This window comes from Octopus sinensis, linkage group LG18 (genome assembly GCF_006345805.1).
Source record: "Octopus sinensis linkage group LG18, ASM634580v1, whole genome shotgun sequence".
Taxonomy (NCBI): Eukaryota; Metazoa; Mollusca; class Cephalopoda; order Octopoda; family Octopodidae; genus Octopus; species Octopus sinensis.
The window spans coordinates 13694742-13721657 of NC_043014.1; the positions used below are offsets into that span (position 1 = coordinate 13694742).

Consider the following 26916-nt stretch of genomic DNA (forward strand, 5'->3'; position numbering starts at 1 on the left):
ACCAATGATGGCGATCCAAATACCTTAGGTACTATTTAAGAAGAGTGGTCCCGGTGCGCGCACTCGCGCATCCGCGCTAGCTAGTCGTGACTAGTCGATCCTACAACGACTACCTAGCAAAGTGAATAAAACACAAAAACACAAAACAAAAAATTATTTTACACAAAGTAAATAATTCTTTTTAAACAGTAAATAAAACCAAAACACAAAGTAAGGATCGACTAGTCACGACTAGCTAGCGCGGATGCAAGAGTACGCGAGTGTGCGCACCGGGACCACTCTTCTTAAATAGTACCAATACCTTATATAGAAATGTGGCGCTCCTTTAGAAACGCACCTCTCCAAGAAAATGACGTCTAATTTTTTAAAAAAAGTTATGAAAACGGAAAATATATACAAAATAAATGAAGTCAGCAAAACACACCCAGGAACAAGCACGCACCTATATATTTCTTTACTTCCCACAAGGGGCTAAACACAGAGAGACAAACAAGGACAAACGGATTATGTCGATTATATATCGACGATTATATATCGACCCCGAGTGAAAGGCAAAGTCGACCTCGGCGGAATTTGAACTCAGAACGTAGCGGCAGACGAAATACGGCTACGCATTTCGCCCGGCGCGCTAACGTTTCTGCCAGCTCGCAAGCACGTACAACACATTAGCTTTCTCTTCCTATTTTGTCAGCTGACGGTTGACAAAACAAAAATTGTCCACTGAAATTACTGAGTTCTTTTGTTGACAAAATTCGAGCCATATCGAAATTATGTCTATTTCTTTACCCTAACGAGTGTGCACAGTAGAAATATCCGATTAAAAACAATCAAGAATTTGCAAACGATATTGTCGGGCTCCCTGTATCATTAATAATACCTGACTGATGAAAGTAAATTACCGCTCCCTGTATCATACGACATGTCCGTTCCCCGTTTCTGTTTCTTGTATAAAATATTTAAAAAATGGATGAATCTTTCTAATTTATTTTTTGCATACATCATTTATGTTGTATATATTTTCCATTTTCATAACTTTTTTTTAATTAGGCGTCATTTTCTTGCAGAGGTGCGTTTTTAAAGAAGCACCACAAATATATATATATATATATATTATATATATATATATATATATATATATATATATATATATATATATATATATATATATTTGTGGTGCTTCTTTAGAAACGCACCATCGGACAGACGAACGGGAACGTGAAACTCCGAGTAACAGCTTTTGTTAAATTTCTACTGCTTTTAATAAAGCATATATACACATATATGTATATATGTATATATATATATATATATGCATACATATATATATATGCATACATATATATATATATGCATACATATATATATATATGCATACATATATATATATATATGCATACATATATATATACATACATATATATATACATACATATATATATATATGCATACATATATATATACATACATATATATATACATACATATATATGCATACATATATACATACATATATATGCACATACATATATATATACATACATATATATGCATACATATATACATACATATATATGCACATACATATATACATACATATATATATATATATAAACATATATATATATATACATATAAACATATATATGCACATACATACATATATACATACATATATATATATATATAAACATATATATATATATACATATATATATATATATACATATATACCTATATATACATACATACATATATATATATATATATACATATTTAGTATTTTTAGATTTAGTGTTTGAAATTTTGTGTAGAGCACTGGCACAGTCTGGACTCCTGGTGTATCAACAGCAGCTGGAGAAATGTTTCCGGTGCAACTAGTCTAGATAATACAACCATTAGAAACGCAGAAATGCTATAAAACGAAAACTGCGCATGCGCATATCTCTCGTCGTCCATAATATATATAATTGGGAGTGGACCGCGCATTTGTTTCTCTGTGAAATTACTTCTCCGAATCAAACGACAGCTTGTTCAAAATACCAGAGGAATTACCGTTAAACGGATTTTAGCTTATACTTTCTTAATTTACACCTTTGGGGACTACCGAAACGAAGTGAGTATTCAAAAATTGGCAATATTTTGTCATAAAAAGTAACTGTAATTGAAAAGAAAAGGCTTCCGCCCAGCAAAGTGAAATTTTACAAATTAATCTCTGTACGGCGATCTGTACTTTACTACGCATTTAATTAACCTAAAAACATCTCTGGAAAAACTTAAAAATGAAGAGATGCTGGTGGTTGTGGGGGGGAATTAGAATTCCGAAATTGCGATTTTTGCATTTTTTCTTTAGAGTGGAGGAGGGGTCGGGATACGCCTCCGCTCCGTTCAAGGTTTGGCGATCTTTCGTCTCTAGTAGACCTTTCCGTCGATTTCCGTAAAAAAAATTTTTTTTTTTACATATGGGCTTGGGGAACTTTTGAAGTAATATACATACATATACACATACACCGAGTAAAAAATTTCACTTATCTCTTTCTTTCACACATTACTCTGTCTCTTCACACACACTAACAGAAGCACTTCACTTACACAACATACTGTCTGTCACCCACACCCTATCAAACACACACACACACACACACATGTACATCAATGCTTGCCATGCACGGTAACTTCAAAAGAACTTCCCTCGTTATACAATTGCTTTCTCTTAGTCTCTTTCGCTCTCATTACTTCAAAAGTTCCCGCAAGCCCATATGTAAAAAAAAAAAATTTACGGAAATCGACGGAAAGGTCTACTAGAGACGAAAGATTGTCCAAGGTTTTTTGGATCTTTCGTTTTGATCATTTTATTTTTTCTGGATAATAATTGTATGCATGTACGTATACATGACAACACACCCCTTCACTCACGCTCAGCTGGAAAGATGATAAACCTTGTGTAGAATTAGCACTTCTTACAGTTGTTTTTCTTAACTTGGCAATCTTTCGTCTCTAGTAGACCTTTCCGTATCGCCCTTAACTTTGTCTTGCGACTGGCTCGATAATAATAAAATAGAATTACAGATTTTTTTTTTCGGAATCGGAATCTCCATAGCGGGAAACATGGGTTCCCATAAAAAAAAAAATTCAAGTGCGGGAAGTGGGGTCGAGTTACGTCTCCGCTATGTGCATAGAAAAAATTATTTACTACTGAAATACTAAATTTAGTTTAACCTAATTATTTTCTAAGCAATGTCCGACTTTCTATTTGCTGTCAGGCAATGTTTATTCAGTCGCATTTTGTGATGTCGGGGGCGAAAATACCTTAAGCTAAGCCTGAAAGCAATGAAGTCATAAAAGAATCATCCATAACTTGCAGTAAGCAACATTTATTAAACGTTATTACTGTTATTTCTTTATTTTCTGCAAACAAAATGCACAAAAATGCTACACGTTTGCATTATGCTATAGATACAATAATAATAAAGGACGTTACCGTATACATTTTTACAAGCCAAGGACGTTATATAGACCTCCTTGACTCAAGTTCGAGAAGGGGTGCGTATTATACACAATGTTTAGGTTTTTCAGAGTTACAGCCCCCTAATAATCCCCTGCGTATTATATACTCAAAGGCGGACTATACTCGAGGATTTACGGTAAATAGATGACCTGGAAGTTCTTGCTCTTCGATTAGAGCAATAGCTTTCTTCGGCTGATACACGTCGTTGATTAGTTAAAATTACCCAAATACAACTTCAACACGAAACAACTTCTAAAATATGAAATTTTATCAACAATGTTGAAAGTAAATCGTGTTCAGAATGAGAAATTACACCAGTATACGAAGTTTCAAACTGTTTAGTTAAAAAACTTTTTTAATCTGTGAGTGAAACTAAAGAGATCCTTTGTTTACCCCCAACCCCATATTCTTAATCTCCGTTTTTTCCCACGTAGTTTGAAAAAAAAATTCGTAAAAAGTTTAAAATAAAAAATTTGGCGTATTTCGAATCTCCGTCATTGAACATAGGAATCCAGTGAAAAAAAAAATCATTTTGGCGACCGAGTGCTAAACTAGATCCTGAAAGTTATGAGGAGCTAAAAACGGATCGTGCAAACTTTCCGGCAGTCTTCTCCTCACCACTTCAGAAAACAATTCGGTCAAACTAAAGAGTTTGACCAGGTCATAAAAATAAAAAACAAAAAATAGTGTAATAGGTATAAAACAACTTCCTCTAAACGAATATGACAAAAAAAAAATGCGCGCTCGCGAAAGGGGGGTGGGGGAGAGGCCATCGGAAAATTCACTTCCTCAGTCCATGTCCTTTAAACAATAGTGCTTGACTCGGGCCGGAACAAAAGAAAAATTCCTGGGAGAGAGGTGGATTCTCTTGGAATTCATTCCCACTACATTGTATATTGGGCAACTGTCTTCTGTTGTCAGCATAGTTAATTTCGTGATTGATTTGTATACACAATTTAAATAAAGCATTTAACGTATTCATTTAACGAAAATATTCGGAATTTCTATTACCGAAAATATTAGGATGAGGAGAGAAAAGGGCGGAGATGGGGCAGGTGTTCGCCTGTTCGACATCTCCATTTATTAACGTCGAATGTATACAAGTACATATTGAATGTCCTTGATCTCTTCGGCAGAAGAAAAACATCAATATTTAATATGTACATATTCATAAACATTGCCTTTGTAATTACTGGTTAGTTGGCTCAAAGTATACTACAACTGTAAAACGTCTTCAAAAATTAAAAATTCCTGGGAGAGAGGTGGATTCTCTTGGAATTCATTCCCACTACATTGTATATTGGGCAACTGTCTTCTGTTGTCAGCATAGTTAATTTCGTGATTGATTTGTATACACAATTTAAATAAAGCATTTAACGTATTCATTTAACGAAAATATAATCGAAAAATATAATCGATATCTGCGTTGTACGAAATAGTTGTGTGAAATAAATTGGATGACATAAAACGAAAGACTGGGAAAATAATCAGAAAAATATTTACCCTAAATTTTTAAGCAAAAATATTCTCAGTATTCTGTTCGGACACAGTTTAAATTTTTTCAAATACCAACCGAAATATTAACTCTTTGTAATGGACAATATACTCAAAATGTTTTCTGCGGTGTAATTCCGTCCATCAAAAGGAAAAGAACCATATATATATATATATGACCCACCTTTTTTTTACCTGTGGGGGCGGAGAAATTTCCGATCAAGATTCGATTTCGGGGATTTCCGTAACAGTTGCTGAAGGGCGATCTTTCGGTGGGGATCGCCGGTGGGTCATATGTATATATATATGGTTCTTTTCCTTTTGATGGACGGAATTACACCGCAGAAAACATTTTGAGTATATTGTCCATTACAAAGAGTTAATACTTCGGTTGGTATTTGAAAAAATTTAAACTGTAACAGAACAGAATACTGAGAATATTTTTCTGATTATTTTCCCAGTCTTTCGTTTTATGTCATCCAATTTATTTCACACAACTATTTCGTACAACGCAGATATCGATTATATTTTTCGATTATATTTTCGTTAAATGAATACGTTAAATGCTTTATTTAAATTGTGTATACAAATCAATCACGAAATTAACTATGCTGACAACAGAAGACAGTTGCCCAATATACAATGTAGTGGGAATGAATTCCAAGAGAATCCACCTCTCTCCCAGGAATTTTTAATTTTTGAAGACGTTTTACAGTTGTAGTATACTTTGAGCCAACTAACCAGTAATTACAAAGGCAATGTTTATGAATATGTACATATTAAATATTGATGTTTTTCTTCTGCCGAAGAGATCAAGGACATTCAATATGTACTTGTATACATTCGACGTTAATAAATGGAGATGTCGAACAGGCGAACACCTGCCCCATCTCCGCCCTTTTCTCTCCTCATCCTAATATTTTCGGTAATAGAAATTCCGAATCTGTTGGCGGAATTTCGGATCAGGATGCTCACCTAAGTTGGATTTTCTCCGATTTGACGAGGATTTTTCCCATCTTTTTATGGAAAAAAAAAAAAAAATGAAATGATGGATTTTCCGATTAGTCTGTTTTTTTTATTATTATTATTATTATTATTATTATTATTATTATTATTATTATTATTTATTATTATTATTATTATTATTATTATTATTTATTATTATTTTTATTATTATTATTATTATTAATTATTATTTATTATTATTATTATTATTATTTATTATTACTACTACTACTACTACTACTACTACTACTACTACTACTACTACTACTATTACTACTATTACTACTATTACTATTATTATTATTATTATTATTATTAATGAAAGCAAATTGGCGGAGGTTCGGAACTGGACAGCTCATTTAAGTTGGATTTTCGGCACTGTCATGCTTTCAGCTGTCAGCCAGCTCGACGTAAATACACGAAGTTGACAACTTTCACTTCTGACAGCTAAAAGCAAGGCTTTTTCACTCAAAAGAAAATATTTAGTATCAATCAACGGTTTTATCTTGTCAGAGAATTTGGGAATCCATTCAGAATAATACGCAAATAGACCAACAATTCGACTCAATGCTTTGTGTGTACTAGGAATAGGTAGTTCTAGTAAGGGTTTTACTTGGTCAGGGTCAGGTTTCAGCCAAGCAATCGAATCTGTGTAGTGCTGTAAATGCATTTGGTATCATTAAAAATTAAATTACAGTCCTTAGCAACTTGAAGAAAATGCTTTAAATTTCGATCATGTTCTTTCTTCGATTTACCACACACAGTTATGTTGTCGATATATGCAAAAGTAGCTCTACAATTATGGCTTTCGATTATATTATCGACCACTACATTTGTAAGTCCGAAAGCAATACGTTTGCTTTGATATAATTTTCCCTGCGCTTCGAAAGCCATGTACTACTACTACTACTACTATTACTACTACTACTACTACTACTACTACTACTACTACTACTACTACTACTACTAATAATAATAATAATAATAATAATAATAATAATTAATAATGATGATGATGAAAGCAAATTGGCGGAGGTTCGGAACTGGACAGCTCATTTAAGTTGGATTTTCGGCACTGTCATGCTGTCAGCCAGCTCGACGTAAATACACGAAGTTGACAACTTTCACTTCTGACAGCTAAAAGCAAGGCTTTTTCACTCAAAAGAAAATATTTAGTATCAATCAACGGTTTTATCTTGTCAGAGAATTTGGGAATCCATTCAGAATAATACGCAAATAGACCAGCAATTCGACTCAATGCTTTGTGTGTACTAGGAATAGGTAGTTCTAGTAAGGGTTTTACTTGGTCAGGGTCAGGTTTCAGCCAAGCAATCGAATCTGTGTAGTGCTGTAAATGCATTTGGTATCATTAAAAATTAAATTACAGTCCTTAGCAACTTGAAGAAAATGCTTTAAATTTCGATCATGTTCTTTCTTCGATTTACCACACACAGTTATGTTGTCGATATATGCAAAAGTAGCTCTACAATTATGGCTTTCGATTATATTATCGATCACTACATTTGTAAGTCCGAAAGCAATACGTTTGCTTTGATATAATTTTCCCTGCGCTTCGAAAGCCATGTAAGGTCGATCTTTCAACTGGAACCTCAACTTGATGATGAGCACTTTTGAGATCTAGTGTGCTAAAATAATTAAACTGAGCTATGTTTGCGACCATGTCATGCATATTTGGCAGTGGATATCCATCTAATTGCGTAAACTATGGGTTTACAGTCAGAGCTTAAATTTTCAAACAACCTCGGTGTAATGTCACTTAGAGCTCCCAAATGTAACGGGGGCTTATCGCCGTCGAAGGTAATTTGTACATGTTGATTTTCTGTTTTGATGGGGATTTATCCAATTTTTTTTTCACCTCACACTCCAGACCGATTTTGGGGGCACTTAAAAACCACGTGAGAAGCCTTTTCAGTAAAAAAATAAATTTGTAAATACTTTCAAACGAAAAGTTGTGTGATTTAAGGGAGATTTGGCTATTGTTTCTAGCACATCCCACGACCACCTTCCTCGTTTCTTTGTCACCCTCACATGTATTGATGTTTTTTCAATATTTTTCTCCCATGAACACATTTGTGATATTATAAAAAAAGATTTTTAATTTATGATTTTTTCAATCCTCACCATTTTATAATTTCAAAATACTGGATAATCTGAGACGGTCATTGATCCAGCAATTTAAATAAGAGATATGTAAAAGATAATTTATTTTAACTAAGAAATATTGAAAAACATCAATATATGTGAGATTAACAAAGAAACGATCAAGGTGGTTACAGGATGTGCTAGAAACAAGAGTCAAATAAATCTCCCTTAAATCACACCGTTTCGTCTGAAAATAATCGTTTTTTTGGGGGCTTTTTTTTTTACTCAAAGATTTCTCACATGGTTTTTAGGGGTGTAGTACCAAAACAATTGGCCAAAATCGGTCCGAAGGGCTAAGTGAAAAAAGGGCACTGTCATGCTTTTAGCTGTCAAGCCTTCCTTTCTCAATAGAAACAGACACATCAGAGGTAGCTATATCTGGCATTTTACACCAAAACGGGAAGCCAATTGCATTTTTTTTATTCAAGAACCCTCAACCCATATGAGCGTCGTTATTCTTGTATTGAAAAAGAGGCGACAGCGATTGTGGAATCTGAGAAAATGGTATCATTTTCTTCTTGGACGTAACTTCACACTAATAACTGATCAAAACAGTGTGGCTTTTGTTTAATTTTCAGAAGCGCAGTAAATCTAAAAACGGAAAGATAATGCGTTGGCGAATCGAACTAGCCCAGTATAAATTTGATATCATTTACCGCCAAGGCAAGTTTAATGTTGTATCTGATGCTTTATTGTGCAGCTACGACTGATAATGAACTGTATCGTATTCATGCAGCGCTGTGTCATCCTGGGATCACACGACCTTACTCTGTAGATGATGTAAAGCGTATAACTAACGATTGTGTAATATGTTGTGAGGTAACCTCTGTTTCGTCAGTAATTAAATCTACTCAAGCTTTTGAAAGATTCAGTGACCATTTTTTCCTAAGTTTTGTAGTGGTCCTATGTAGTTGAATGATCTCCCTTGCAAGAAAGTGTATAGAGTAACCCCCCTTTACTAAGTTTCTTGAGACATGAGTCATGAGATGTGATTCTTAATTATTCAAGAAGCTTCGCGTTTCTCTTGGATGTTTCCAGAATGTCTAGCGTACCAGTTATAAAAACAGCTTGCTAACCCTGCTCTACGCCACATGACTGAAAGCCATCACTTAGTTGCTATTTCTATATTTCCTATCTCTGAACTTTCTTGCATAGATTACTTCATTCAACTAGATTCTGCTGCCACAACTACATCAAGAACGATAACATTCAAGAGTCTTTTAATGTCTTGTCATTTGTAGTAACAACGATATCTAGCTGGCAGAAACGTTAGCACGCCGGGCGAAATGCGTAGCCGTATTTCGTCTGCCGTTACGTTCTGAGTTCAAATTCCACCGAGGTCCACTTTGCCTTTCATCCTTTCGGGGTCGATAAATTAAGTACCAGTTACGCACTGGAGTCGATGTAATCGACTTGATCTGTTTGTCTGTTCTTGTTTGTCCTCTCTGTGTTTAGCCCCTTGTGGGTTATAAAGAAACAGATATCTGTGTTTGTGTACAAAAAGAATAAAATTTTGTTCAATCAAAAATCACAACCAACTCCATTGTTCTTCATACACAAAGAAAAAACTTTTAACAGAATGAAACAATGTTATGAAGATGTATATAAAATCAAAATAATATGAATCTTATAGAACCTAATATTTCCATAGGTCTTGTAAGTTATTATAATAATGTGTCTATCCCACTGAAAGTATTGTCTTCAAGGATGAAGAGCACTATAAGGTAATAATGTGTCTATCCCACTGAAAGTATTGTCTTCAAGGATGAAGAGCACTATAAGGAATCAGTGCTAAGTAGCATATTACTGGAAACTGAAATATTTGATTTATACAAATGATTAAATGTTAATTTTCAAATTTTGTAACTCATTTTTAAAATGTTTCTCACTTTTTTTCTTTTGTAGCTGCTTGAATCTGCAGCCATCTCAAAATACAAAAAATATCTGAATTTATTTACATATATTTATAACAGCAAACAGAAAAACAACCATGTCATCTGCCAGTATTCAAAGAACCGAAAAAGTATATACAGACAGTGTACCTGTTGACCACAGTCTAGATGATATTAGTTTAAATGGACATGATATACCTTACTCACCAGAGCATTTAGTATATAATATGGAATATCCTACAAAAGGTTATGCTCTAGTCATTAACAATGAAGTATTGTCATTTGGTAATGCTCGCGAAATCTCGAGAGAAGAGGTACATTCTATGTCGGATACACTTAAGATGTATGGATTTAAAGTTATCACTCGGAACAACTTGAAGGCTTGTGACTTCAGACAGATATTTAACGACGTCAGCAAACTGGACCATTCAAAATGTGCTTCTTTTGCTTGTATTATTCTAACCCAAGGATTACAGTCTAGTACTATTCAATGCTCTGATGAAACTATCTCACTAACAGAGTTATTACCAATGTTTTCCCCCAACAAATGCCCAACTCTCGTTGGTAAACCTAAATTATTTTTCATTCAAAATGCAGACACATTAGCAAATAGTGCACACAATTCACAACTTTATAGTGATTACAAAGTTCCAATGATTTCTTTATATGAAGATATCCTTATTTCCTCTTGTACTGTAAGCTCTGAGAGGAGAGTTGGAGGCTTTATTGAGATATTAAGTAACAGCCTGAAGAACTTTAGAAAGGTGGAACTGCTTTCTATTTTAATGGGAGTCAATTACGCCATTGTTTCTAAGTCCAAGAACAATGGTTCAAGAACTAATGCCCCTTCTATACTTTCAACTTTAACAAAACAAATGACATTCTCATAACCTCATTGGTGTCCCTCATTTTCAATCTTCTGTGGTAATGGGGGAATGGGGACTCCAAAAGAGATCTCAGGGAGTAGAATCTCTGCATTCCTGAGTTAGTTTTCCACTACAATTCTGCAAACAAAGAGACTTGGAGAAGCCATTATGAAAGACTGCCAAATGTTGACCCAGTAGAGGGACCAGCTATCCCAATAGACAGCTCCTTAGTAGATAAAGCAATTAAGGATATGAAGACAGGGAAAGAACCTGGCCCATCAGGAATCGCTGCTGGGATGATTAAAGTATCTGGTGGTGTGGGCTATGGCCTAGTCACCCGCATTGTAAACCAGGTAGTTCATGATGGAGCCATACCCAATGACTGGCATAGCAGCACCATAGTCATCTGCTACAAGGGTAAAGGTGATGCTCTAGATAGAAATAACTACAAGGGTATTAAACTGCTGGATCAGGTGATGAAGGTCACAGTGAGGGTCATAGTCCATCTCATTAGGGAGAGTCTGCTTAGATGAGATGCAGTTTGGTTTTATGCCAGGCAGAAGCACCACCGTACTTGGCTTTTGTTGAGTTGGAGAAAGCCTTTGACAGAGGAATTCGATGATGACGATGATGAAGCAGGTAAGAACATATATGCAAGTTTAAAATGCAACATTGTTTTTGTTTAATCTACATTCTACACATACACATAAGAACAAGCACGCAGATGACAAGACAACACACAGCTGATAAGACATCATGTCCTCACGGAAATTAGTGAAGCAGTCTGTTTATAAATTGTCGACTCAAAACAAAAGATAGCCTTCATTTTTTTTTGATAAGTAGCTTGTTTACGAACCACATGGTTCCGGGTTCAGTCCCACTGCGTGGCATCTTGGGCAAGTGTCTTCTGCTATAGCCCTGGGCCGACCAATGCCTTGTGAGTGGATTTGGTAGACGGAAACTGAAAGAAGCCTGTCGTATATATGTATATATATATATGTATGTGTGTGTGTGTTTGTGTGTCTGTGTTTGTCCCCCTAGCATTAGCAAAAAGAGACTGATAGAATAAGTACTGGGCTTACAAAGAATAAGTCATTTGCTTCGACCAAAGGCGGTGCTCCAGCATGGCCGCAGTCAAATGACTGAAACAAGTAAAAGAAAAATAAAAAAAAGAAAAGAAAATAATTATAAAGATGTAATTATAGTTAAGGGCTACTGGTAATGACCATCACCAATGCTAGTAATAGGTGTCAAATACCTACAGTCCACTCTACAGTTTGTTTTCTCTCTCTCCCTCTTGTACTTATTGTATCATATTACTCATTGATGTGCAGTTTTGTTTTGTATTATTGTGTTTGATCTTGATGTTCATATGTAGTTGGTTAATAAATTATGTGAATGGGTATTATCTGGTAGTTGATTATTGATTTAGATGTATTTCTCCATTTCCTTATTTTGTATTATTAATTTGTGGTAAAACATTTTACCTTCGCCCATATAATACAATAAATGAATTAATTGCATCGCAATTCTTAACATTTATGTATTAACTTTGTTGGGTGCTTTACTGGCAGTATATTGGATGGTGGGTTGCACTCACAACCCCTATCTCAATTTGTATATATATATACATAAACATACATATAAGTCTTTGTATAATAATTATTTCTAATTTCAGATATTTATTATAAAGTTTGAAAGTGAACCAAGAAGGAATGAAAATGGATCAAGAAGTACTGGTAAACAAAGAATGCAGAAATAGCTAGTCAGAAAATATTGAATATCAGAAACCAGTCCTACAAAGATAAACTATTATTTACAGTACATAATAAATTTGAGCAAATTGGATCCATCTGCTATGCACAAAGGGCTCAAACATTTACCCAGACTCCAGAAATTAATAAATAGAACTTACAATGAACTAGTCACTAAAAACTTTTCACTCATATTAAGCAACTATAAAACACAAATACACAAAAAAAAATATATATCACTCATATTACCTACTTTTGCCTTTCCTTTCCATGCTGGCATGGGTTTGATAGGAGCTGGCCAGGCAGGAGCATCCAGCAGTGGACAAATAGGAAAATGAAAACTTTCTGCTCATATTGAGCAATCGTAAAAAAGAAATCGCGAAATGAAAATCTTACTCATTTTAAGCAACAGTATACCTATTTTGTCCACCCTTGTGTATTACATATTGTAAAGTAAAACAAATAAACAGAAAATTCACATAGAAACAACCTGTTTTGTTTTGTTTATTAATTATTTAAACATAATTTGTTATAATGAAAGAATTGTTGTACATTTAATGGTGTAAAAATCGGCAAGTACCACGTGTGACATGCTATGCAGCTGAAGGGTTGAACTGTTTGGTTAGCCTGGTTGCTGGAAGCAATTCTGGCTTCAGAGTAATTGTGGTACGACCAGATTTCCTTAACAGGTAAGTATTTTTTGCTAATCCCTCCCTTTCCAGAATTGATCATTCATGCAAACCAGTGTTTTCTCAACCAAGTTCCATATGAGATTGGGGTGGTGTAGTGGTGGTCCATGCTACAAAATAATAAACTGGGCATTCACAAAAGAATTGTAAGGGGCCCTGAGAAAACTTTGCTTTAGACGTATGTATTAGTACATATTGCAAAGCTGTTAGGTTTCTTTCTCTAACATTTTACATAGTTCAACCTACACAAATTAATATCATCATCATCGATTAATGTCTGCCTTCCATGGTTGGATGGGTTGACAGGAGATTGCACTTAACTTTTGTGTCTGTTTTGGCATGGATTTTGCAGCAGAATGGACAGTGCTTTTTATGTGGTAAAAGCACAGGAAAAGCCAGTTTTGGCATGGTTTTTACAGCTGCATGCCTTTCTAAATGCCAACGACTTTACAGTGTGGACTGGATGCTTTTTATGTGGCACCAACACTAGCAGAGTCACTAAATAATTTGCAAAGCAAAGATGTTTTAAGAGGAGAGGAGGTGATCTTGTGTCAGATGATGAAAAGTTAGTTTGACAGAAACAGGTGTCTTGTAGAGGAGGTGCATGGTTACCCAGCCAGAAAGAGAAAGTGATCAAGAATGAGGACAGAAACAGGTGTGCTGTTGTACCTGGTTATCCAGCCTGAGGGAAGAGAGAGATGATAGCAAAGTGCTGGGGCATACTCAAGGAACAGGAATCAGAATGTAAACGGGATGGTAAAGGAAGAGAGAGGTAGATGGCGGCAGGTGTCAGGGCATACCCTCAAGGAACAGAGGTCATAATATAAGTGGCCAAAGAAGTATAAGGCCAAGAGTAATGCAGTGACTGGTGGAAACTTGAGTATATAGAGGGTGAGGGACTACGAGATAGCAATGAAACAATGGGCAGTGCCGTGAGGACAGAATTGGAGAGTGAGAGATAAGCACAGTGCAGGAAGAGATATAGTTTAGTTTGTTAGTGTAGGGATTTTGAAAAAAGTTTCTATAAAACTATTTTTTAAACATCAAATGGCTAGAAGAGTGCAACAGAATAAAATAGCAATCAAATATATAGATTGGCCTGCTCGCGTAGCCAGCGGGGTGGCATCATTTGAAGGCTAAAACAATGCGAAGTGCATTGTGGCCAGCGAGGTGTAGCAACATCTGATAGCCTGGTCACTCACGGTGATATAGATAGATACACAAACCAAACCCAAAATGCCATGCACTAAATCTGGCACCAAAATATGTGAAATTCCATAACACACACACATACATAACCATGTGTACATATGTGCAAATATGAACAATTGAGTGCACATGGTTGTGTGTGTGTGTGTGCACATATGTGTGGATGTGCATATATGTGTGTATATTTTTATAAATTTGAATTAATGCAATGGAAATATATAATTGGGAGTGGTGCATGTATGTGTGTATGTTGTGTGTGTGTGTGTGTGTGTATGTATAAAAAAAGGTTAAACAAAAGTACTCAAACACTAGAAATAAAACTTAGATAAAAAAGAAAATGGTTGAGAGCTCTAAACAATATTATAAGAGCGTATGAGATTTATTAATTTCTCTGGTTTTATTCATTGAGGAAAGTGGAAAATATTTACTACTTGAAATATACTTGGACAAAATTTTATTTTTTTACCAAATGACGGAATCTTTAACATCACACATTCCGTAAAAATTTGGCATGTTGGATGAAATAAGACCACAGGCCGTTTTATGTAGCCTTCATTCATTCTATCTGCGGCTTTATATAGATATGGTAAGACCTCACCTGGAATTTGCATCACCGGTCTGGAACCCCTATCTTGCCCAGGACATCAATTGTCTGGAAGCTGTTCAGTGACGTGCAACCAAAAGAATACCCTCCATCAGGCATTTGCCATATCCTGAACGCCTTACTTCCCTGGGCATGGACACATTGAAACTCCGACGTCTGGCAGCTGACTTGGCAGACACCCATAAAATTATCAACCATCGCACAAACAATAACTCTGAGCACCTCTTCAAAATCCACCCATCTAACACCCGTGGACATATTTACAAAGTAAGAAAACAGCACAGCTCCCATGACTTCAGGAAACATTTTTTCACGCTGAGAGTTGCTGAAGCGTGGAACAAACTGCCGGCATCGGTTGTTAGTTGTCAGAGCACTGCATCCTTCAAAACTTCCATGTTTCCTGAGATTCGCCAACACTACACTTGATTTTCTCCCCTCCATACACACACAAGCATGTTCACTTTCCAGACATTTCTACATTACTGCATGTACTTTATATGCACTTTCTGACAAGTTGTGGTGCACCTGAGCACTGTATACAATAATTTCATTATTATTTTATTATTTTAAGGCTAAACAATAAATTTGTAAATGTTCAATACAAGGGAGACAATTGCTATTTTAATAAATTTTGAGAACATCTCTTCGGAAAAAAATTGATATCAACAAGTTGAGGCCAGTCTCTTTGCGACACTGTCAATGATATAAAGAGTTAATCATCTAAAGGAAACATCTGAAAGAATGTTTCCTATTAAGCTGTGTAAATCGCAAGCATTCATTAAAATTATTTAAGAAAGATTAATAAACTAAAAGCTTTGTACATGTAAAATATTTACAAAGTCAGAAAACAGCACAGCTCCCATGATATTCGGAAACATTTTTCCACGCTAAGAGTTACTGAAGAATGGAACAAGCTGCCGACATCAGTTGTTATTTGTCGGAGCACTGCATCCTTCAAAACTTCCATGCTTCCTGAGATTCGCCAACACTACACCTGATTTTTTCCCCTCCATACACACGCAAGCATGTCTCTGACTCATACACTGTTCACTTCCCAGACATTTGTACATTACTGCATATGCTTTATACGCACTTTTGACAAGTTGTGGTGCACCTGAGCACTGTATACAATAATTTCATTATTGTTATTATTTTAAATGGTTTCTTGTATTATAGGCACAAGACCACACATCTACAAAATAGTTTGCTTGAAATTATCTCGGTATATTACTGGTACTTATTTTATTTATACCCTCAAAAAGAGATTTTAAGCTCAGATCATAAAGTAACTGAATATCAGTGGGTATGAAAGCTGTATTGCAACCAGTTCTATCTTCTGCTGCCCTAATATAATACAAATAATGATTCCAAACACAAACACAACTTTTAGGGAGGGAAATAATAAAAAGATTGACATCGACCAATCTCTTTAGCCCACTGTGCTTGATTGGCCCTTAATTTTTGACATTGCAATGAGAAAAAGCAAGAACTGAATTGGTTCAGCAAGATTTGAACTCAGAAGACAAAATAAATATAACCAAGTACTGGAAAGTATTTTGATTTGATATGCCATTCTACCACTTGTTATTTCTTTATTAGTGGAGGCGCAATGGCCCAGTGGTTAGGGCAGCGGACTCGCAGTCGTAGGATCGCGGTTTCAATTCCCAGACCGGGCGTTGTGAGTGTTTATTGAGCGAAAACACCTAAAGCTCCACAAGGCTCCCGGCAGGGATGGTGGTGATCCCTGCTGTACTCTTTCACCACAACTTTCTCTCACTCTTTCTTCCTGTTTCTGTTGTACCTGTATTTCAAAGGGCCGGCCTTGTCACTCTCTGTATCACGCTGAATATCCCCGAGGACTACGTTAAGGGTACACGTGTCTGTGGAGTGCTCAGCCACTTACACGTTAATTTCACGAGCAGGCTGTTCCATTGGTCGGATCAACCGGAACCCTCATCGTTGTAACCGACGGAGTGCTTCCATTTCTTTATTGCCCACAAGGGGCTAAACACAGAGGGGACAAACAAACGGATTAAGTCGATTACATCGACCCCAGCGCATAACTGGTACTTAATTTATCGACCCCAAAAGGATGAAAGGCAAAGTGGACCTCGGCGGAATTTGAACTCAGAACGTAACGGCAGACAAAATGGGGCTACGCATTTCGCCCGGCGTACTAACGTTTCTGCCAGCTCGCCGCCTTAATACCATTCTACCACTTGTGTTACTCTTATCACCCTGAATGGTGCAAATCATAAATAATTGTACTTAAATATCTTACCTTGCTTCTCCAAGACGTGTTCAAGACCCTCCTTGAATTTTACTTTTGACATTCTGTATGCTAAATTGATGGGTTCTTCTGAATTTTCAATTATAAAAAATTCTGGTTGACTATAATTTTGTTGTAAGCTTATCATTGATTGTTCATTTTTTAAATTTTCTATCATTACATCATCTGGTTCGGATACACTGCTTGTTGCATCATCCTCAGTACTAGCTAATTGCGTGATTGCATCTGTTAGTTGCATATTTGTTTGTTTTCTTTGAATGTCAGCTTCAGATTTGCTTGAATACCGATTTAATGACTTTAAAGTGGATTGATGGGTAATAATTCCAAATCCTCTATTTTTTGAGGATTTTTTCTTTTGCATTATTTTATTTTTCTGCTCCATTTTATCTGTGAAAACAAAATAAAAAATACGTACAACTTGCTTGTTAGCAGGAGATTACTCTCTTTTACTTGTTTCAGTCATTTGACTGCGGCCATGCTGGAGCACCGCCTTTAGTCGAGCAAATCGACCCCGGGACTTATTATTTGTAAGCCCAGTACTTATTCTATCGGTCTCTTTTGCTGAACCACTAAGTGACAGGGACGTAAACACACCAGCATTTGTTGTCAAGCAATGCTAGGGAGACAAACACAGACACACAAACACATACACACACATACATATATACGACAGGCTTCTTTCAGTTTCCGTCTACCAAATCCACTCACAAGGTATTGGTCGGCCTGGGGCTATAGCAGAAGACACTTGCCCAAGGTGCCACGCAGTGGGACTGAACCCGGAACCACACAGCCACTCCTGCGCCTATTGTTTCTCTTTTGAAAATATCTCTCCAGGCATTTGAAACATTAAATATTGGGTTCAAATTTTGGTAGAAGGCCAACAATCACAGGGTAGGAATAAGTTAGTTACATCAACCCCTGTGCTCAACTGATACTTATTTTATCGACACCAAAAGGACGAAAGGCGGAGCTGACCACAACAGAGTTTCAACTCAGAACATAAAGACTGACAGAATTGCACTAGGTACTTTGCCCAGCATGTTAATGATTCTGCCAGCTCACCACCTTTGAAACAACAAATATTAATTTTAGTTGGAATGACTTAGTAAAACCAATAAGTTACAGACTTATGGACACATTGAAACTCCGATGTCTGGCAGCTGACTTGGCAGACACCCATAAAATTATCAACCATCGTTCAAACAATAACTCTGAGCACCTTTTCAAACTCCACCCATCTAACACCCGTGGACATATTTACAAAGTAAGAAAACAGCACAGCTCCCATGACTTCAGGAAATATTTTTTTCACGCTGAGAGTTGCTGAAGCATGGAACAAACTGCCGGCATCAGTTGTTAGTTGTCGGAGCACTGCATCCTTCAAAACTTCCATGCTTTCTGAGATTCGCCAACACTACACCTGATTTTCTCCCCTCCATATACACACAAGCATGTATCTAACTCATGCATTGTTCGCTTTCCAGACATTTGTACATTACTGCATATACTCTGACAAGTTGTGGTGTACCTGAGCACTGTATACAATAATTTCATTATTATTATTATAGATATACTTTATCCAGGAATCTGAGAGGATTATAACTCAGTACAATACAGTCATTAATTTTATAATACTGCTCCTTCTTACAGTGGTAAATTGCACAGTACCATAATTTCAGCTAAGGTTGATACAGTAAAATGCCAAAGATGGGATTTAAATTGTAATCCAATACACTGTTTAGTAGACCAACTGTAGATCCTTAGTCTAAGTCAATCAAAACTTAATATGAATAGCAAGTAGTTTGGTGATTCACAATTCAGAGTTCAACCTTTATTTTAGTTCACTTAGCTCTTGTGCTTGCTTTTATTCTTGTGTATGTATAATGTATGTGTGTATATATATATATATATATAAATTAGAGAAAAACCACTATTATGCAATTCAAACAATGATAGACATAAATAAAAAATAAAATATATTTTTTAAAAACAAGGTCATAACCAATCTCATTAGGGAGAGAATTTGTTTAGATGAAATGCAGTTCGGTTTTGTACCAGGTAGAAGCACCACTGATGCTATATTCCTGGTCCGACAACTGCAGGAGAAGTACCTAGCTAAAGATAAACCCCTCTACATAGCTTTTGTAGACTTGGAGAAAGCCTTTGACAGGGTTCCCCGTTCCCTTATCTGGTGGTCGATGCGGAAACTGGAGATTGAAGAATGGCTAAAAAGGGCTGTACAGGCTCTATATAGAGAGGCTGTCAGCAAGGTTAGGATTGGCAACGAATATAGTGAAGAATTCCGGGTAGAAGTAGGTGTGCACCAGGGCTCAGCCCTCAGTCCCCTTTTATTCATCATAGTCCTTCAGGCAATAACAGAGGAATTCAAAACGGGATGCCCCTGGGAGCTCCTCTATGCTGATGACCTAGCTCTCATAGCAGAATCACTACCGGAACTAGAAGAGAAATTTCGGGTGTGGAAGCAAGGGTTGGAATCAAAGGGCCTTAGAATAAATGTAGCAAAGACCAAAGTATTAGTAAGCAGCAAGAGGTACTCAGCACACACCCCCTCGGGTAGGTGGCCCTGCTCAACCTGTAGGAAACTCCATAAGATGCACCCAATGTAAGTTATGGACACATAAGAGGTGCAGCAACATTAAAGGGGAATTAACAGATAAGATAGCTTTCATGTGTAGCAGATGCACAGGGACAATAGACACAACAGACACTCAGAAAACAGATTCCATCACACTCCAGGGAGAGAAACTAGAAGTAGTTGATAGTTTCCGCTACCTGGGTGACCAAGTTAGTAGCGGAGGTGGATGCACAGAGAGTATCACCACTAGAATACGAATAGCCTGGGCAAAGTTCAGAAAGCTCCTACCCCTACTGGCAACAAAAGGTCTCTCCCTCAGAGCAAAAGGTAGATTGTATGATGCATGTGTGCGAACTGCCATGCTTCACGGTAATGAAACATGGGCTGTGACTGCAGAAAACATGCGTAGACTTGAAAGAAATGAAGCTAGCATGATCCGCTGGATGTGTAGTGTCAGTGTGCACGCAAGACAGAGTGTAAGCATCCTGAGAGAAATGCTGGATATAAGAAGCATCAGATGTGGTGTGCAAGAGCGACGCTTGCGATGGTATGGTCATGTGCTGCGGATGGATGAAGAGAGATGTGTGAAGAAGTGCCACTCCCAAACAGTTGAAGGTATCAGGGGGAGAGGTAGACCCAGGAAGACATGAGATGAGGTAGTCAAGCATGACCTCAGAGCATTGGGCCTCACTGAGGCAATGGCGAAGGACCGAGATCTCTGGAGATATGCTGTGACTACAAAGACCCGGGCTGCTTTCTGCAGCAATTCCACATACCCCCTACCCATTCTAAGTACCCCGGATCCCCAAAGTACCCTGGATCCCCAAAGTACCCCGATCCCCAAAGTACCCCGGACCTCGTTGCACCCGTGCCGCTGACACGTTAAAAGCTCGAACCGATCGTGACCGATGCCGACCCTCCGGCCCCTGTGCAGGTGGCACGTAAAAAGCACCCAATCCACTCACGGAGTGGTTGGCGTTAGGAAGGGCATCCAGCCGTAGAAACTCTGCCAGATTCAGACTGGAGCCTGGAGCGGCCCCTGGCTTCCCAGACCCGGTCGAACCGTCCAACCCGTGCTAGCGCGGAAAGCGGACGTTAAACGATGATGATGATGATGATGATGATATAACTAGATCACAAAAAGTACAAAAATGAATAATCAATGTATCTTTATATATAAAAGAGAGGTTGTGTGCTGTCTGTCTCCTACGATTTTGATTCCTAACTACTCCCATATTTTGCGGTGCAGTTTAACCAAAACCGGGTATCTTATAGTCATGATTCATATCGAGCCCTTCTGGGTATTAGCACGCATCTACGATGAGTCTACGATTTAAAAAAAAATTTACCATCAATTTTTCCCATTTTTAATGCATTTTTGGCATATATAAGGGAAGTAACTCTAAAAATTTATTATTAAATCTCAGAACGTAAAAAACTACAGTAACACCCCCCCTTTGTGGTTAGCCATATTGAGATGGCTATTATACTTTACATCTCTAAAAATGCTTATATAGTTATTTCCCTTACAAACCCGAGCAACGCCGGGCGATACTGCTAGTAATAAGTAAAAAAAAAACTATGCAGGCCAATCTATATATATATATAGAGGTGGCGAGCTGACAGAAACGTTAGCACACTGGGCGAAATGCGTAGCCATATTTCGTCTGCCGTTACGTTCTGAGTTCAACTTTGCCTTTCATCCTTTCAGTGTCGATAAATTAAGTACCAGTTACGCACTGGGGTCGATGTAAGTAGCATATTAGGAGGTTAGGGTACTTGATTTCAAGCAAAAAAAAAAAATCTGATTTTTATTTTTTACCTTAGTGAAAATCGTATGGGTGAAAAGTTATAAATGATTGCTTTTTGTAAATATCTATCCATGCCTTAACATACAAATGAATGGACTTTTGTATAACCCCTTATTTAGTTTATTGTCTATAAGTTAATTTAAGATATACATTGTTATTACGATAAACTAATATGATTTATTTAACTAATAATCTGACCTCTTATTGTTTACAACAGATCAAGCGGATAAGTTCAAATGAATTAACCAATTAGAAATAGCTTATGATCTAAAATAACTGCTCCCTAACCCCCAATAATTTTGAAAATCTTTAATATAGGCGCAGGAGTGGCTGTGTGGTAAGTAGCTTGTTTACTAACTACATGGTTCCAGATTCAGTCCCACTGCATGGCACCTTGGGCAAGTGTCTTCTACTATAGCCTCGGGCCGACCAAAGCCTTGTGAGTGGATTTGGCAGACGAAAACTGGAAGAAGCCCATCGTATATATGTATATATATATATATATATATATATATATATATATATATATATATATATATATACATATATATATATATGTCTGTGTGTGTGTATGTTTGTATGTCTGTGTTTGTCCCCCCAACATCGCTTGATAACCGATGCTGGTGTGTTTATGTCCCCGTCACTTAGCAGTTCGGCAAAAGAGATCAATAGAATAAGTACTGGGCTTACAAAGAATAAGTCCCGGGATCGAGTTGCTCGATTAAAGGCGGTGCTCCAGCATGGCCACAGTCAAATGACTGAAACAAGTAAAAGAGTATACATATAACATAAGCATAAATATTGTGGATGAAATTCAGCTTTCACAAAAAGTTAGGAATTTCTCTTTTGGATTTTACAATTGAATTTGTTTGCTTTACGTGGATGTATAAAATGATAATTATATTCTGATTGTCAGGTCTATATGCTTATACACATGTATTTTTGGATGCATATATACATCTTTATTCTCTTTAACTCTTTTACTTGTTTCAGTCATTTGACTGCGGCCATGCTGGAGCACCGCCTTTAGTTGGGCAAATCGACCCCGAGACTTATTCTTTGTAAGCCCAGTACTTATTCTATCGGTCTCTTTTGCCGAACCGCTAAGTGACGGGGACGTAAACACACCAGCACCGGTTGTCAAGCAATGCTATGGGAACAAACACAGACACACAAACACATACACACACATACATATATACGACAGGCTTCTTTCAGTTTCCGTCTACCAAATCCACTCACAAGGCATTGGTCGGCCCGGGGCTATAGTAGAAGACACTTGCCCAAGATGCCACGCAGTGGGACTGAACCCGGAACCATGTGGTTGGTTAGCAAGCTACTTTCCACACAGCCACTCCTGTATAAATATATATATATATTGAATCTTGTATCGTGAATTTTCGATATGTTAGAAGACATTATTATAGTATGTAAGATCTGTTGAAGATTACTGTTAATACAATAATATTGTTGTTACTGATAAGCATAGGCATGTTTATATGTTCTAATGTATATATATGTACTTATATACGTATATGACGTATGGTATATCCTCTCTCTCTCTTTCGGAGAGGCACTGAGCAGCTATACGCACACATACACACACGGCAGTAACTTCCACCTAGCGAATTCAATCACAAAGCTCCGGTCGGCTCGGGGCTATAGTGGAAGACACCTACCCAAAGTGCCATGCACAGGGACTGAACCCGAAACCATGTAGCTAGGAAGCAAGCTCCCTAACCACACAGCCATGCCCGGAATATATTGTTTAATTGTGTTCATTAATGTATTTTGTGCATGTGAATAGTATATATGCTTTGCTTATGTATGTATATGTGTGTATATATGTATTTGTATATGTGTATATATATATATATATATATATATATATATATATATATATATATATATATATATAATAAATATTAGGGAATAAATCCAAACTTACAGGGAAAAATCAGATTTAGGATTGAATCCAATTTTATAGTAAAATATTATATTATATTAAATTAGAGACAAAACCACTATTAGGCAAATCAAACAATGAAAGACTTAAGCCAATACATATGATTAATTTATATTATTTAAATATGTAACAAAATTATTAAAAAATATAATTAATATATATATATGTGTGTGTATGTATATTTGGATATTTGTTTATTGTTTATTTTTTATATATTAAGTAATACGTGTATCATGTTCAGTATATTAATATTAATATTTTTAAAATTCATAATAACCTCTGATGAGGCCTATGGTTTTTTAATATATATAAGTATAATATTTTTTGAATGCCTACAACCTTAGTATGTTGACATCTATAGGCAATGAAAATTAAATTTACTTTTGACCATCGGCTGAAACAGCTGTAAGAAGTAATTTTTAGGATTTCATTAATTTATACTATGACTTTTAAAATCTATATTTGTATTATGATCTTATAATAATAATAATAATAATAATTGTGTACAGTGCTCAGGTGCACTACAACTCATCTAAAGTGTATATATAATCAGGTGTAGTTTCGGTGGATTTGGGAAAGCATGAGGGCCTTTTATATAATATTTTTGTATGCTTTTGATGTTCTAATTTGTAAAATGAATAAATGATCCAACATTATATTATCTGTAAGTTGATGAACAAACTAAATTTGTTTCTCCATTTTCTTATTTGCATTATAAATTTATGGTAAAAATATTTCTTTACCTTCACCTGTTTAATACAATAAATGACTAAATTGTATTGCAATTAAAATCATTTATGTATTAAAAATTTACCAACAGTATATTGGATGATATCCCATAGTGGGATACACCCATAACCCCTATCTTACTTTGTACTATATCTAGCGGTTGAGGGAACCTGTGGAAGAGGCAGACCCAGGAAAACCTGGGACGAGGTGGTGAAGCACGACCTTCGAACTTTAGGTCTCACTGAGGAAATGACTAGAGACCGAGACCTCTGGAAGTGTGCTGTGCGCGAGAAGACCCGGCAGGACAAGTGAGTCCATAACCCGTGGCCTTCTACATGGGATGGAGCCAGCCTACGTATGCATACCTTCCCTTCTTGGGACACAAAACTCTACTTGTGAAGACGTGATGAGGCAAGTGAGGATCAGAATCGAAATCGATCAATGGAAATTGCGGATGTGCTACCAGTGCCGGTGGCATGTCAAAACTCTGCTTGTGAAGACCCGTTGAGGCAAGTGACGATCAGAATCGAAATCGATCAATGGAAATCGATCAATGGAAATTGCAGATGTGTTACCAGTGCCGGTGGCATGTAAGAGAACTTTCCGTTTCACGACCGTTGCCAGCACCGCCCCGTTTCGTGTCCGTTGCCAGCCTCGCCTGGCCCTCGTGCCGGTGGCACATAAAAAGCACCATCTGTTCGTGGCCGTTTGCCAGCTCTGTCTGGCACCAGTGCGGGTGGCACGTAAAAAGCACCCACTACACTCACGGAGTGGTTGGCGTTAGGAAGGGCATCCAGCCGTAGAAACACTGCCAGATTTGACTGGGCCTGATGAAGCCTTCTGGCTTCACAGACCCCAGTAGAACCGTCCAACCCATGCTAGCATGGAAAACGGACGCTAAACGATGATGATGATGATGATGATATATATATACATACATACATATATATAGATATACATATATATATACAATCAATATGTGACCGCGTGCGTATCATTGGCGATTTTTTTCCTCCGACTTCCCTTCATTGGACCTTTCCTTTTTTTATGTTTCTGACGAAGAGCTTCACTCGGAACATTAAATCCTCCTTCTTTCTTTCCTTTCCTGAGTGTCCAATAACACTATACTTGCTCCACGTCCTCGCGTTGTATTTTCTCTTTGTGTTTTCATGTTTGGATTAACTTTAACTATATACTTTGATACTTTGATACTTTGATACTTTGATAGGTTTCGGCCATTATTGGCCCAGGCCATGTCTAACTTAATAGCACCACCTGGTGAAGTCTTTCAAGTCAGAATTTGGGCACTATGGCCCACTCAAGTAGAGAGTTATTGTTTACAGAGACATATCCGGGTGTAGGGGGTTTATCCGGGATTTCTTGAAGGAATCTGTCCAAAGACTTCTTGAACCCTATAGGGTCAGTTTCTGTTTTAATGTGTTTTGGTGTAATGTTAAAGAGAGCGGGGCCAATTGAGGTGAAATAATTGTGCCGTATTGTTGTTATGAGATGAGAGTGCGATTTTTGTTTTGGGCGGATGGCACGGGGCCCAAGCCTTGGATGTACCTTAAAGGTGATGCCAACATCATTTGGGCAATGCTGATGGAATATTTTCCACATCATGCAGATGATGTAGCGCTCACGACAACGTTGGAGAGAATAGAGTTTTAGCTTTTCTAGTCGACCCCAATAGTCGAGGCCTGTCATGCCATCTATCTTTTTTGTGATTGCCCTTTGAGGTGCTTCAACTTTTATGATACCTTGTATTGTGTGGGGAGACCACAGTGGACAACAGTATTCAAGGTGGGGTCGGGCAAAAGTGGAGAAGAGAAGGATAATGGTGTGGATATCTCTCGACTGGAAAGTTCTGAGAATCCAGGAACACATTCTGCGGGCCATGTCAACTTTGGTGTTTATATGAGTGGCCCAGCTTATGTTGTTGTCCACAATTACTCCCAAGTCTCTGATGTTGTTGGACGCCGCGAGAGTTTCACCTGAAGGAAGGGAGTATGGGAGTTTCAGGGCATCCTCTTTTCCAAAGTGGATTAGCTCAAATTTATCCTCGTTCAGCAGCATATTGTTTTTTTCTGCCCATTGGATAACAGCCAGTAGATCTGACTGAAGGCATGTCCGGTCACTCGCTTCATTTATGACCTTCTGTAGCTTGGAGTCATCTGCAAAGATTTTTATGTTGCTGTGCTTGATGATGTCATTAATGTCATTAATGTAAATGATGAAAAGAAGTGGGCCCAGCACAGTGCCTTGCGGAACACCACTACTGACTTTGGCTGGGCTTGATTTTACCCCTTCAACTACAACATGTTGAGATCTGTCTGTCAGGAA

The 26916-nt window shown here is 37.1% G+C and overlaps 2 protein-coding genes and 1 long non-coding RNA gene across 5 annotated transcripts in view; 2 read left to right on the plus strand and 1 right to left on the minus strand.

Moving 5' to 3' along the window:
• The window catches only part of LOC115221297 (leucine-rich repeat-containing protein 74B-like), a 124813-nt gene that overhangs the window by 67967 nt on the left and 29930 nt on the right, over positions 1-26916 (minus strand). The window contains exon 1 of one of the 2 annotated variants that reach the window (XM_036510732.1): positions 5975-6064. The exons of the other annotated variant lie outside the window; for it this stretch is intronic. The gene's annotated coding sequence lies outside the window, so the exon portion shown is untranslated. Of the gene's footprint in view, positions 1-5974; positions 6065-26916 lie in introns of those variants that run through there. 2 annotated transcript variants of the gene reach the window in all.
• Positions 1934-11120, plus strand: LOC115221299 (caspase-3-like). 2 transcript variants are annotated; one of them, XM_029791457.2, is made up of 2 exons: positions 1934-2113; positions 10141-11120. In XM_029791457.2, the coding sequence occupies exon 2, from the start codon at positions 10158-10160 to the stop codon at positions 10947-10949; it is 792 nt and encodes a 263-aa protein (XP_029647317.1). In that variant the 5' UTR covers positions 1934-2113; positions 10141-10157; the 3' UTR covers positions 10950-11120. The 2 variants fall into 2 exon arrangements, with proteins under 2 accessions (XP_029647317.1, XP_029647315.1); XM_029791455.2 differs by having other exon boundaries at positions 1935-2113; positions 10073-11120.
• Positions 11494-13168, plus strand: LOC115221300. Its single transcript, XR_003882622.2, has 2 exons — positions 11494-11564; positions 12604-13168. It is a non-coding gene; the product is annotated as an uncharacterized LOC115221300 (long non-coding RNA).